This window comes from Mustela nivalis (genome assembly GCF_964662115.1).
Source record: "Mustela nivalis genome assembly, chromosome: 2".
NCBI classification, from domain to species: Eukaryota; Metazoa; Chordata; class Mammalia; order Carnivora; family Mustelidae; genus Mustela; species Mustela nivalis.
Window position 1 is genome coordinate 44,798,125 of NC_139021.1, and position 14,643 is coordinate 44,812,767.

A 14,643-nucleotide genomic window follows, 5' to 3' on the forward strand; every position below is an offset into this window, starting at 1 on the left:
TGGGAAGAGATTAGATGAGCATCCTCATAAAAGCAGCCCCAGAGAGCTAGCTCCGTCACTTCTGACATGGGAGGATGCAAGGAGAAGTCAGCAGTCTGCAACCTGGAAGAGAGCTCTCATCAGAAGTTGACCATGCAAGCATCAGACTTCCCGCTTCTGCAACTAAGAGCAATAAATTTCTGCTATGAGTCGCCCAGTCTATGGTGTTTTGTTATAGCAGTCTGAATGGACTAACAGACTTGCCTCAGAGAACTCTCACCTGAGAAATGAGGGAGCTGGAGTATTTCACACATTACTTCTTTTTCAATGGCTGAGCACTGCTAGGCACAGATACTGATTCTCCAGCCCTTCTTTTCTATGGGCTTGGCATCAGGGCTTCAGTGAAAGACCTCAAGAAAAGAAATGCTGGCACTGTAGTTGGTGTATGCGCTGCCTTTAAGTGGTAAGGCCCACGGGATCTAAGAGTGGGATGCACCATTACCAACCAATCAACCAATCTCATTTAATTCTTACAACCCTATAAGGCTTTTATTATTCTTTTCCCTTATTCCTAGAAACATATACCAAAGTAGGTGAGGAATTTGCCACAAGATCCACAGGCTTTAAGTGGTAGGGCTGGGATGTGATTCTAGCAGTCTAGTCCTAGAGCCTGTGCTCTTTACCACTGTATTTTTTTTTTCCTGTTAGAGTGTAACAAATTACCACCAAGTAACAAAATACTGTCTTCATTTGTTGATGTTTAACTGCTGGTAGCTTTTAAGCCTCATCCCTTCCTTTCTCCTGTGTCTTGGGTCAGCTAGGCAAGTAGACAGGAAAGCCCAGATACTCTCTCCTTTGGCACTGCAGCCAAACCCCTTCTCACACATGGATACCCTCACTCTAACCCCTAAACAACACCCAACAGCAATAAAAAATCCCAAGCCACTCTTTTTTCCTTACTGTATTAATTTTCAAGGCCTGCCTTAGTAAAGCAGCATAGACTAAGTGACTTAAACAACAGAAATTTATTTTTTTCACAACCTGGAAGCTAGAAATCTGGTATCAAGATGTTGGTGGGATTGGTTTCTTCTGAGGCCTCTCTCCTTGACTCATAGATGGTGTCTTCTTCCACTGTCTCCACGTGGTCTTCTTTCTTTACATTTCTGTGTTTAAAGCTCCCCTTCTTATAAGGACACCAGTCCTATCAGATTTGAGGACACCATAATGAGCTCATTTTAACTTTATTATCTCTTTAAAGCCTTATCTCTAAAACAGATGATTTGATCTATTACTCAGATTCTAAGGTATTGGGGGTTAGGACTTCAACATAAGAATTTGAAGGGGACACAATTTAGCCCATAATACATTCTCCCTCAAATCATTTAAATCATCTCAGGAGGCCTGCTCTGTCCTTCCAAACAGTCTCGCTGCATAAATAATAAACATTTTTATATTCATGTGTGCGTGTGTGTGTGTGTGTGTGTGTGGCATCATCAGTCTTGACATCCAAACTGAACGTGGGGTGGGAATCCAACTGGTTTTCATAGAGATGTTATAATACTAGTGTCTTAAAATGATGCATATTCATTATGTCACATTTTTCTACGGGTCAGAAATCTAGATATGGTCCTAGACAGTCCTAGGCGGAGTCTAGGACTATCCAAGTAAGCTAGGCTCTCAAAATACTGCAATCAAGTTGTCCACTAGGCCATGTTTTCCTCTGGAGACTCAACTGGAGAAGAATCTGCTTCCAAGCTCATTCAGGTTGTTGGCAGAATTCATTTCCTTGTACCCATATGACTGAGGTCCCCAGCGCTTGCTGACTGTTGGCTGGAGGCCACCCTCAGCTTCTAGACATCAATTATAATTCTTTTCTATATGAACTGCCTCAGTATAACTGCTTATTTCATCAAGCTTGCGAGGAGAATTTTTCATCTCAGAGAGGATCCAGTCCCTCTTTTCAGGATAACCACCTGATTAAGTGAGGCTCACCCAGGATAATCGTAATCTCCTTTGATTAACTAAAAATCAGCTGATTTAGGACCTTATTTATATCTGCAAAATCCCTTCACCTTTGCCATATTCTGTAGGCTAGAATCAAGTCACAGGTCCCATCCATATTCAAGGGGAGGGGATTGTATCTGGTATGAATACCAGGTGGCGGGGGCTATGGGAACCTCTTAAAATTCTTCCCACCACAACCACTACACTAGACATGGGAAGAAAAGGTAATTGGTCCCATTTTAGGTAGACCCACACTTTACAACCAGTCAGAGGAGACGAGCCATAAAACACACTCAGGCAGGCTAGACACTGAGCACTCAGCTTAACTGTTTATGCACTAAGCTTGGTACCTTGGCAGAGGGTTGAACTTCAAGAGAACAAGCCAACAAGGGAAAGGAATAACCCGAGAGGTCTTCCCAAAGGCCTGGTAAAACCTGGGGCCCTTCTCATGATTCTGAGAGGGAAGGAGAGTGCAGGGCACAAAGATGAATGAGAGTGGGTAGGAATGAAAATAGTATTTTTACCCCTAATGGTAGGATATCTTGCTTTTGCAAATTTTACTGAAAAATAAATTGCTGTTGCCATTTTCTAGAGATGGTACCATAAATATAATTTAGAGAACTTGTAGCATTCTTAGGCACAACTAAAGAACAGACTGGGGGCATGAAAAAAAAGAGATCACTCCAAATGTGAGGAGTTATTTCAACTAGGCAGGAGCCATGGGGCTCGAATTCAATGCCTGAGGATATATTACTCCTGAAAGCTAATATTTTTCACCTTCTTCTGTGTGTCAGGCAGTGCTCCTCACCCTACATGTGTCCTAGTCCTCACAGGCATTTGTGGTTTGTACTATGATTATCCCCATTTAGAAACTGAGGCACAGAACAATTAGGCAAACTGCAAAGCTAATAGCTAACAGTGCTGGAGTTGGAGGCAGCCCAGGCTGGGTCTGGGGCTGGAGCTCTCAGCCATTGCATTGTTCTCTGTGTCAGGGGGACATAGACAGGGGAGTCAGACTGCCGGGCCTCAGGCTATAAGGCTCACAGATGTGTCACAGATAATCAATTAAGAACTTTTTCTTTCATTTCCTTATCTGTGAAGTGAAGGTATGAAGAGTGCTAACATCAAAAGGTTTTTCTCAGGTTTAAACGAAATAATATATTTAAAACACTTGCGGGGTGCCTGGGTGGCTCAGTGAGTTAAAGCCTCTGCCTTCAGCTCAGGTCATGATCTCAGGGTCCTGGGATCAAGCCTTCATCAGGCTCTCTGCTCAGCCAGAGGCCTGCTTCCCTTCCAATCTCTCTGCCTACTTGTGATCTCTGTCAAATAAATAAATAAATAAAATCTTAAAAAAAAAAATAATAAAGCACTTGCAACAGGGTCTGGCACATACAAACTAGCAGAAAATGCTTGCTATGGTCCTGCACTTACAGACCGAGCAGTAGGTAACCCAGAGTTAAGGGGAATCCCTGATATCACTATATAATGTATAATGTTTGTTTGTTTGTTTGTTTTCCAATGGAACCACAGGCCGAAACTATTAAGCAAATTCAACAGGAATTTTTTTTTTTTTAAGATTTTATTTATTTATTTGAGAGAGAGAGAGAGCATGAGCAGGGGAAGAAGCAGAGGGAGAGGGAGAAGCAGACTCCCTGCTGAGCAGGGAGGGAGATGGGGGGCTTAATCCCAGGACCCTGGGATCCCAGGACCCTGAGCTGAAATCAGACGCTTAACCAACTGAGCCACCCAGAGTGCCCCAAGTTCAACAAGGTTATTACCCAGAAGATAAACGACCCATGGAAGAAAAAAAAAAAAGGAAAGACAAAGTGCCTTGCTCAAGCATTGTCTAGAAATTACACTCAGTGCTATTTCATATTTTTCTTAGAGAGTTCTACAGACTCCTAATAGGAAGTGTCTAAAATAAGTTCATAAAGTTGTGTTTCAATGAAATTAAGCCCCATCACTTCTGCCCGCAGGGGAGGAGGCTGAGGAGGGGGGTGGTGAGTTGCAGCCAGCCTGGTAATCTAAGCGGTGTAGCTGCCCAACTTCAGTGGTGGATCAGAAACCAGCCCCCTGTCACAGAGGCAGGGTGAGACTGAAGAGGGCACTCCACGTTGGTAGGTAGCCAATTTTAACAATAGCAAGGGAAACTTACATAAGGGGTTTGTCTTAGACGAATGGACAGCAACACAGATGGATCCCTGCACCAGTCCTCCGAATCTTAAAAGTTTATAAAGAGACCCTAATTTGGCTCAGTCGTGTATACCTTGTAGACCTTTTCAACATCACCTCGCATCTCAAGGCTATGTCCTCAGAGCAACCTCTGAGAGCAGGAAAGGCAAGTCAAACCCACATTCCAAGGGCAGGGGAGGGGGTAAAAATTCTTCAAAGTGCCCTGGTCCAGCTCATGCGTCAATTGGTAGTCACATTGTTTTTGGTCACCTTCCCTAACGAGTGGGAATACTAAAGTAAGATACAATTCTCGCTATTGAAAATAAGGGAAAAGACCCCCTTTTTTTAGAACATTACTTTTGAAAACTTGTCATTATAAAGTCTTTCTTGAAATGTGTGTAAATCCTTTTTAAAAGCTCTGCCACCTTTACAACCCAGCAATGTCTTTCTCAAGGACCTAGGGGCATCTCCTTGAAATGTAACCATCAAGGAAGATCATTTCCTAGTTCAAACTGCAAAACTACCTCCTGTCATAAAGATTTGAGAAGTTTATTTGTCCTTTGGTTAAAGGCAGTTGGCTAACACAACGGTCATTCCAATTGCCAAGTGAATTTAGCATGAACTACTCAAGGACTAGCTGTTGCTTACCTTGAGAACATGTAGGGAATGAGTTTTTTCTCCTTGCCAGTTTAAAAGGGCGATATTTCTCTTACCAATCTCTTTAGCAGATTGCGTGGGATTCTGCTTTATTCTTATTCAATAATAAAACAGTTTCCTTTCTCTTCTATATTGGGATAGCAGAAGATTTTGTTTTAATTAAGTTTTCCCAATAGCAATGACCTTCAATCTGCAGCAAACTCCTTAATGCCCAGGTCTAAAGTCACCTAATATACATCAGCTCAGGCCTAACTGCCAGGGAAATAAATAACCACCTCTTCCAGGAAAGGCCAACGGGTTGTTTAGCATTGTCTTGGAGAGGGCATGAGAAGTCCTTTGACTGGTTTCTGTTTCACTCCTGAAGAACAGGAAGAAGGCTCACCTGAAAGGAGACCTCATGACCTCATTAGGAGGACCGTACCCGCTATGGGACCAGTAACATTCTTAAAGTTACAAGTCTGAGTCTGAGAAAAGGGAACAACAGTTGATAATGTTCCCACCTCTAGTCTTCGATCCAGCATTCATTCCTGGCTGCATAACTTGAGGGGGATTGTTAAACGGTGGTATCAGCTGGGAAGAAAAGCCAACCTCAAAGTAGGTTAGTAAATGCTCTGTTCATCCTCTTACTGGGGGTATAACCCAGCAGAAAGAACTACTCCAAAGCTTGTCAGTTTATAGAGGATTATATATTTAAAAAAGTATGGGGTAGATATGCTTGCAAGCAGTTCTCCAAGGTCTGCAGATCATAAGGTATAATTTGTTCAGTTGTAAAAATTAAGGTTTATTGATTTCCATATCAACACATGGGAGACCCATAGATCATCTTAATACATTTATTATGTTTCTATAATATCTGATAAAAATATAGCCCACGTGCCTCCACTTGACTGAGTTTCTGATTCTTCTTGTTTTTGATTTCTCCGGGAGCTCACTTGAAATGGTCACAGGAGGTTGACATCATTCACCTAGTGTAGTTTGAGTGCACAGTTAGTGCTCAGAGGACTTGGTCCAGGCTGCTGTTGAAGGAATCCACAGAGATTCAGTGCTGACAAGCAGAAGACGTGCTTGTCATGACTCCACGACAGACTGGCTTTCTGCTACTGGGCAAGTATACTTCTATCACCTTTATTTTCCTCATCATAAAATGAGGTGTTGGTGTAAATTATCTCTAAAATCACTTGTTCTAAAAGTCTGTGATTACAAATACATTAGATTTGGCAGAGTAATTATAGGCCACCTGGTGTGGTCCTAAGAAGGTCATTGTAAAATGCTCTTAAGATTAAAAAAAAAAAAAAAACAACTGATGGATAATATTCTTTATTTAGAATATTAGCTCTTGAGTATTTCTGGTGTTTGAGTACCTCATCTAATTTTACACATTTTAGGTGAATATTAGGCTTCATATTTTCAAAGTGCTTTACAATCATTAATAAGCTTCTTGAATGACCTCTGGAAGGGAGGCTTACCCATGATCCCAAAAAAAGACTTTTCTTTTCTCGTTCTGTAAAGGCAAGTCTCAAACTTGGCAATTTGGGATCTTACATACATTTATTTTTTCAATTAAAAAAATAAATTATACTTAAGCAGCCAATTTGATTCCAGTAACCCACTGATGTTTCGGGTAACTCTACTAATAATTTACAGATTAACTTGATATATATGGTTTTACTTCTATATCAAGATAAAATAAGACACATAGAAGTTAATTTTTTTATTCTAGTAAAATATAAAATAGAATTACTACAGTAAAAATAATTCTAGTAAAATAGACTTAGGGTTGAGCTACAAAAATAGAACTCATTTGTTCTATACTACCTGATAATCTTTAGACTAAAAAAGATGCACACTGAGTCATCACTGGTTCTCCACATGCTTCTCATTTCTCCAAACCACACCAACCTTTCACAGTTCAGCATAAGTACTAACACAGGTGCAAAACTGTTTCAATAAGTAGTTAAATTAATAAACGGTTGCATCAGGTATTCATCATTATGGTTAATATTAGAGCTATAAACGTGATTTAGACAGTGGGCACCCAAAAATGATTTAGACACAGCCCGTATCCCTAAGGACCTAGAAGGAAAGGAAAGGAAACCAATATTTGTTTAAATCCATGATGTATGGTGTATTGTCTCAATTAATGGTAACAATAATACTGCAAAGCAGATATAATTTAAGCCCACTTATAAAAGGAGACTGAGCTTCCTTTGTTGTTACCTGTGTGTGACCCTGAAACAACAAATCCTAACTCTTTTAAGACTATATTTTAGCATAACATTAGTTAGAAATTAATGGTCAAATTAATGAAATTGGAGGGAAAACAAGATAATCTTTTATTTATCTTTTTTTCCAAGTTTTTACTTAAATTCCACTTAGTTAATACACAGTGTAATATTAGTTCAGGTGTAGAATTTAGTGATTCAACACTTACATAAAATCTCCAGTGCTCATCACAAGTGTACTCCTTAATCCCCATCATCCGTTTAACCCATTCCCATGCTCACCCCTTCTCTGGTAACCATTAATTTGTGCTCTAAAGTTAAGAGTCTGTTTCTTGGTTTTCCTTTTTACCACCCCCACCACACCCCCACTGCCCAATACTCATTTGTTTTGTCTCTTAAATTCTACATATGAATGAAACAACCATTTGTCTTTCTTTGATTTTGCTTAGCATAATAGTCTCTAGCTCTTTCCCTGTTGTTGCAAATAGCAAGATTTCATTCTTTTTATGACTGAGTAATATTCCTTGATATTCCATACACACACACAGACACACACACACACACACGTATGTGCAGGTATATATATATATACCACATATAATATTCCATTACAGTCTATGATATTCCATACATATATATCATTTCCTTATTTAGTCATCTATTGATGGACACTTGTGTTGCTTCCATAATTTGGCTGTTGTAAATAAGGCTGTTTTAAATAAACATAGGGCTGGGTATCTCCTGCTGAATTAGTGTTCTTATATTTTCTGGGTAAACATCACAGGTTATTCCTATTTTTGACTTCTTGAGGAAACTCCATACTATTTTCCAGAGTGGTTGTGCCAGTTTGCATTCCCACCAACAGTGTAGGAGAGTCCTCCTTACTCCAAACCCTTGCCAACACCTATTATTTCCTATGTTCATTTTAGCCATTCTGATAGGTGTGAAATGATATCTCATTGTAGTTCCAATTTGTATGTCCCTGATGACAAGTGATGTTGAACAGTTTTTCATGTATCTATTGCCATCTGGATGTCTTCTTTGGGAATATGTCTATTCATGTCTTCTATCCATTTTTTTAACTGGATTATTTGTTTTTTGGGTGTTGAGTTTGATAAGTTCTTTATGTATTTTTGGATACTAACCCTATATCAGATATGCCATTAGCAAATATCTTCTCCCATCCTATAGGTTGCCTTTTAGTTTAATTGATTTCTTCTTCACTGTGCAGAAGCTTTTTATTCTGATGAAATTCCAATAGTTTATTTTTGCTTTTGTTTGCCTTCCTTTAGCAGACCTATATAATAAGAAGTTGCTATGGCCAATGTCAAAGAGGTTACTGCCTGTGTTCTCTGGTAGGATTTTAATGGTTTCCTGTCTTACATTTAGATCTTTCATCCATTTTGAACTTATTTTTGTGTATGGTATAAGAAAGTGGTTCAGTTTTGGGGTGCCTGGGTGGCTCGGTCAGGTCATGACGTCAGGGTCCTGGGATTGAGCCCCGCATCGGGCTCTCTGCTCAGCGGGGAGCCTGCTTCCCCCTCTCTCTCTGCCTGCCTCTCTGCCTACTTGTGATCTCTGTCAAATAAATAAATAAAATCTTAAAAAAGAAAGTGGTCCAGTTTCATTCTTTTGCATGTTGCTGTTCGGTTCTTCAAACACCATTTTTTGGAGAGACTGTCTGTTGTATGTTTTTTCCTACTTTGTCAAAGATTAGTTGACTGCATCATTGTGTGTTCATTTCCGGGTTTTCTATCTATTCTGTTCCATTGTTTTATCTGCAACTTGACCTTTCAGTGGTTTTAAGATAAGGTGAAGGAATCAAAGAGAAAAATGGAAATTATGTAAGAGAAGGAGGTAACTGATAAAACAAGGCCTTGGGACAGATGAGGAGAAGGAATGGATTTAAACTGAGCACAAGTGGAGGAGTTGGTCCCAAATTGAAGGGTCAAATTATACCCTGAAACCAGAGAGAAAAAGGTAAGGATGAGGTGTAGGTGTAGATTTTAAAAGAAAAGAAGTTCCTTTTATGACGGGGGAAGGACAAAGTAGGATAGAAATTATGAAGAAGTCCTTACCGAATTTCCTCAGTAACATACAACACCATATTCTTTGAAGGAGGCCAGGAGATGACCAGATTTGAGTAGATATTAGCAAAGGTATGGGATAGCTCTTCAGGACTTCAGAGAATGAGTTTTGTTTTGGTAAGATTTTATCTATTTACTTGACAGAGAGAGAGAGAGAGAGCGCGTGCTGCACGAGCAACGGGAGCAGCAGGCAGAGGCAGAGGAAGAGGGAGAAGCAGATTCTACACTGGGCCAGGAACCCAATGCAGGGCTGGATTCCAGGATCCTGGGATCATGACCTGAGCCGAAGGCAGCTGCATAACCAACTGAGCCATCCAGGTGCCCCAGAAAAAAAACAAAAAAAAAAAAAACTTTTTTTTTTTTAAAGCAGGAAGTGGGGCTGATGAGTCATGTTCTATAGTTCAACTAATATTAGAGGTTATGAATTTTCATTGATTCCACATTTTCAAAGATAGACAGTTTAATGCAGAAGCTTTAGTACAGAAGGTGGTTGTATAATTAATTGGCTCATAGTTGGGGTTTCTTAGGGCTCATAGACAAGTTAGCTATAGAGGTGAGAGCTCTGAGACTAAAAGTAGTTCTGAGAGCTGCTCCACATACTGAAAGCAGAGCTGTAATCGTAGTTCAAGCTCCAATCCTGGTATGCAGCCTGAATATCTTGAAGGAGAGGAGACTGATCACCTGTGTAAAGTAAAGGGATCAAGTGGTAAGAGACCTGGATGAAGCTAAAAAGCAGGTATTATGGAATAAGTATATAAGAAACGTAGAGGGCTAGGCAGCTCCAGTCAGAAAGTAGGACATTAAAGATGGGGAAGTTTCTGGAGATGGAAAGTTCTAAAGGGTGGCCATCAAAGAGGATGTGTGTGTGTAGTAGAGGTGAAAATCACAGGATTTGAGAAAATTAAAAAAAAAAGTGAGCCTAATGGGTAAAACGAGTTTTCCATTTCTGTCTTACAGTTGCTTGAGAATAATGGCAGGAGTTGGGATGGAGAAGAAAGCTCTCACACAGGTGGCAATGTTCTCAATGAATATGGACAAGTAACATAGATTTATCTGCAATAGGCAGCAGGAACAGGATTCATAAAGGGTAGCTACTCACACATAATGGTTCTATCTAGGAGAGATTTTGCAAGTCTGGGAAGAGTAAGACACTGAAATGGAAAGTGAAGGTATAGATTTAGGGAGAAAGAGTAATCCTCCTGGCCAAAAAATATGGTGGATATCCTATTGGTCAGTAACTGTGGCAGAGGCATTGGGGCAACTATCCTAGAACCAGTAGACAAAAACTGTTCTAGAGTGAGAGCTATGTTTAATTTAAAGCAAAACATAGAGGGAAGTTTTCATGAAGACTTAAACAATCTATCAGGGTTTGTTTACAACAAAACAGCAGGTGAGAGAAGAAGCCAGTAAGTTACAGAAAGCAGGGGGCATGGAATAGTAAGCAACTTGCAACCGATCTAAAACTCTATCTGCATTGTGCTCTCTCTTTCAAAAATGTTCTAACCTCTAATTATCAGAGGTAATGCTCTGATTAGCTGATTATCAGAGGTATGCTATTAGTAAGCAACAAATAAATATTCCTTTGTTACTCTGACGTTGCCCCATCTCTTCTTCTTGCAACCAAAAAATAAAGGGCTAAGATAGGGTAACCCAGCTGGGGAAGGACTGATGAGGGAAGATGTGACTTTATAGTAAAGGAGCTGCAGGCTCATCAACATGTGTCAGCACGAGCAAGGAGAATACTTTTGGGATTGTATTCTGAGGATGCTGAACAAGAGGACATGGAAAATGAATTTGGATAAGGGAGAGTTTATTGATTTGGGAGCACTCATCTGGAAGAGAAGAATGAATGCCCTAGTAAGGATCCCAGAAAATATGACTATCATACTTCCATGATGGCTCATAGAAACTTGAAGAAAGTGGTGGCCCACATTGAGAGAAGTAGAAATAGAATTGTCATGGCAGATAGTGGAAGCAGAGGAGCAAAAGGCTCAGGGAAGGAGACATGCTAGAGTGGCTATCCTATGGAAAGCTGGGGATTCCACTAAATGACAATGTTCTGATTCAGATGCTCCATTTATCAAAGTGACTAGGAATTTTCTGGTGAGAGGGGGGGTACAACTGTCCTACTGAGAGGCAAGATTGTAGTGGCCATCAACGGTCTTGACCTAGAGAGAGCTGTAGAGCTGTGGAGATGATTAATAGAAAATGGCACACCTAGGGGAAAAGATAAAAGCTAGCCAAAAAGAGCATGCTCTATTGAAAAAAAAAAAAGAAGGATGGATGAACACAAGGCTGAGAGCAGCACCCTCAGTAAAAAGTTTCAGTCTCTTCCCCAGTTTCCTGACGTGCCAGTTCATTAGTCCATAACCCAGTGGCTAAAGGAGAGGCGGGAATGCCGGGAGGGAGGACCCTGAAACACAGTAATGAGAATATATGGTAATGACTTCTCCTACACCAACCCCACCTCCAAATCTTTTCCAAAGGGATTTATGGCAATCCCCTTGGAAAACCATACACTTTAGAAAAGAGAATGCCTAAACATTTTTAATATTGTTGGACACAGTCATTACTGATACCTAGGAACTCTGAGTATTATTTTGGTCCCCAAGTAGGGTAGAGGTATAAGGGAACCAAATGATGAATGAAGATTGACTTGGGGTAAAATCTTTATCTTCATCCTAACTGTCACCACCAGTGGGGTGCATACAAAGGAGTAACTGCAATTTTTTTAGAAATCACAAATGCATGGAATTACAAACTTGGCTCGTACGTTAATGTCTTTAATTAGAAAATCTCCTTACGTTGCTTTGTAGCTGATTTTTTAAAAATTATTTCTAGTCACGATCAGAACACGTAATTCAAAGTATGTATATTCATTGAACACCTTTCAATGGGATCCACACTTCATAACCCAATACAATACATTTCAATACAGATCGCACTGTTCCTCTCCTTAACCACCAGGAGGCGACGAGGAGCCCACGTCTCACTCCTGCTTATCCCTCCTCTTCCTAGGCGGCCCAGCTCCCGGGAGCGCGCACGTTCCGCAGCCCACGCCGCTTGAAGGAGCTGCGGCCGCGCACGTCGGTCAGCCGCGGTTAGGCCTCCGCGAGTTGGCCGAGACTCGGGCGACCCAGGCCCATGTGGAAGCTGCTCCCCGTCGCGGGCCCGGCCCGAGGTAAGGGCGGAGGGGAGAGGCCCCGGCCCCGTGTTCCCGGGAGCCGCTGCGTTGGGCAGAGGGTCCGAGGAGGGATGCTTCCGGTCCGTTCCCGTCCCTCGCTCCGCCTTCCGGCGCCGCCTTCGTCCCCGCCCCGGGGGGCTGCGGGAAGGGGATGCGCGCATCGTTCGACTGCGGCGGGGACCCCGGCCGGGCCTTGGCGGCTGCATCCCTCACCCAGCCTACCGCCGGGTTCTCGGTGGTTGGGACCCGCTCCTCCGACCGCATTGACCCGGCTTCTCCGGCGAGACCCGCACTGACCCGGCTTACGGGCCGCGCGGAATTGCGTCTTGGCCGGCCACCTGCTCTCTCCTTCAGCGTTTTAAGCTTTTGGCCAAACACCTAGAATAAGTTATCCCAGGCGAGGCGCACGATGGCAGCAGACGACTTTGTTTTGAGCACACGGTTTAATTTTGTGAAAAGCCACAGAGATGAGTTGGGTAAATGGCAGCCCCAGGAGAGGCATGATTTCAGTTTTGTTTTAGAGCCTTTTTTGGTCATCCGAACACCCGAAAAAGTAGGGTTTTGTTGTTGTTTCTGTTCTGCCCTTTTCAGCAGTGGCAGATGGTTATCTCCCGTTAATTGCTCGCCTGGTCAAAGTCCTTTTTAATTGATAAGCAGATGGTAGCCTACGAGGAGGTCCTGCCCCCCAGGAAGTTTATTCTGATAGGCCAAAGAGCTAAATTTACAAACGGCGTTCGAAGTTAGGAATAAGTAGTAAAAAGACTAAAGATCAAGGCCTCCCTGTGGACTTGGAGCAGTGCCGAGGTAGAACAGAAGCTGTTGCTGGGAAGCAGGACTTAATTCCTTTCCAGGAACAGTTGTCTGTGGCTGGCTCTGGGTTCCTACACAGAGAGAGGTAGGTAACAGTAGAAAAATGCATCCATCATCAGTGGCCAGCATTCTCTTTTTCTTTTTTTTTTTTTAATTTATTTGTTTGACAGACAGAGATCACAAGTAGGCAGAGAGGCAGGCAGAGAGAGAGAGGGGGAAGCAGGCTCCCTGCGGAGCAGAGAGCCCCATGTGGGGCTGGATCCCAAGACTCTGGGATCATGACCTGAGCCTAAGGCAGAGGCTTTAACCCACTGAGCCACCCAGGCACCCCCCCAGCATTCTTAACTTCTAGGAGATTGTGACCACTTTTCAGAATCTAACAGATATTATGGGCCCACTCCTGTAGGAAAAAATGTAAGTAAACCAAGGCACAATGTTTTTTCCTCGAAACAACCCACTCTAGGGTAAGAGTTTCTGAATAACAAAATATCCAAACGTGGCTTGCCTTTCTACTTCGTGAGTTTATCTGCCCTAATTACCTTACCACTCCGAAGATGGAATCCCAGGCTCCCATACTAAACTGCTAGTCTCTGAGAAATAGGCTATTACCTAACAATTTGTGATTGTCAACATTTTTTTTTAGAAACTAAACATGTACTTGAAATGGTTCCTTTAACAATAACAACAACAAAACAAAATTCCCCAAAATGCACACTTAAATCAGGTCTGAACATTTCTTGCATTGACCTATGTTGTTTATCTGGATTCAGTACCATATATTTTAGTTACTGTAGCATCAGGGCATAGTTTACCATCTGGTAGGGAAAGTTCTTGTAAATTTTAAATTTTTCTTTACAGTTTTTTAAAAATTATATTTTTCCCAGTGGATTCTTGAATCAGATTCCAAACATAATATTGTGATTTGTTTGGTAATGTATATTTATGTATGTTGATCTGGGCAAGACTTTTTTTTTAAAGTTTTATTTATTTGAAAGAGGGTGACAGTGATGAGGGAGTAGGAGGCTGGCTGAGAACGGAGCAGGGGCTGGCGCCTTGCACCCCCTCTCCACCCACTCCCCTTGGTAATATCTGTGACATTTCACAGGCACCCCTGACTGCCCTAAAGAAGAGCAAATGGTTATCTTGCAGAGATCACAGTCCTGCAAGGCAGGAGTCTCTCTTGGTTTACAAATGTCTTTGAGATTTACAACAAAGAAGTTACCTTATCAATAGCCCAATTTCCAAAGACACATAACTCAGTTCCTCAAGCCCTAATGTCACCCTCCCCTCCATAAAAAACCGAAGGAGGCGGAGGTAGAAAGAAAAGTAAATAAAGTTAAATTTCTTCTAAACCTAAATCTCACTAACAAGGACGTTTGAGAGCAGGAATGTAACATTCCACCAGGAGACTCCCAATTGTCTTTATGTTAGTGCCTCATTAGAGGGAAAGTGGCCTTGGCTTGATAGTAACCAGGCCTTCAATATCCTGACAGTCTTCTTTGCCCCACTAGCCCTTCTGAACACCCCT

At 41.7% G+C, this 14,643-nt stretch overlaps 1 protein-coding gene across 2 annotated transcripts in view; it reads left to right on the top strand.

Moving 5' to 3' along the window:
- The first annotated feature begins 12,091 nt into the window (after positions 1-12,091).
- The window catches only part of NBN (nibrin), a 53,481-nt gene continuing 50,929 nt past the window's right edge, over positions 12,092-14,643 (top strand). The window contains exon 1 of one of the 2 annotated variants that reach the window (XM_082719418.1): positions 12,092-12,302. In XM_082719418.1, the coding sequence (XP_082575544.1) occupies positions 12,266-12,302 (37 nt within the window). In that variant the 5' untranslated portion in view covers positions 12,092-12,265. The remainder of the gene's footprint in view (positions 12,303-14,643) is intronic. The other variant, XM_082719419.1, reaches the window with a different exon arrangement.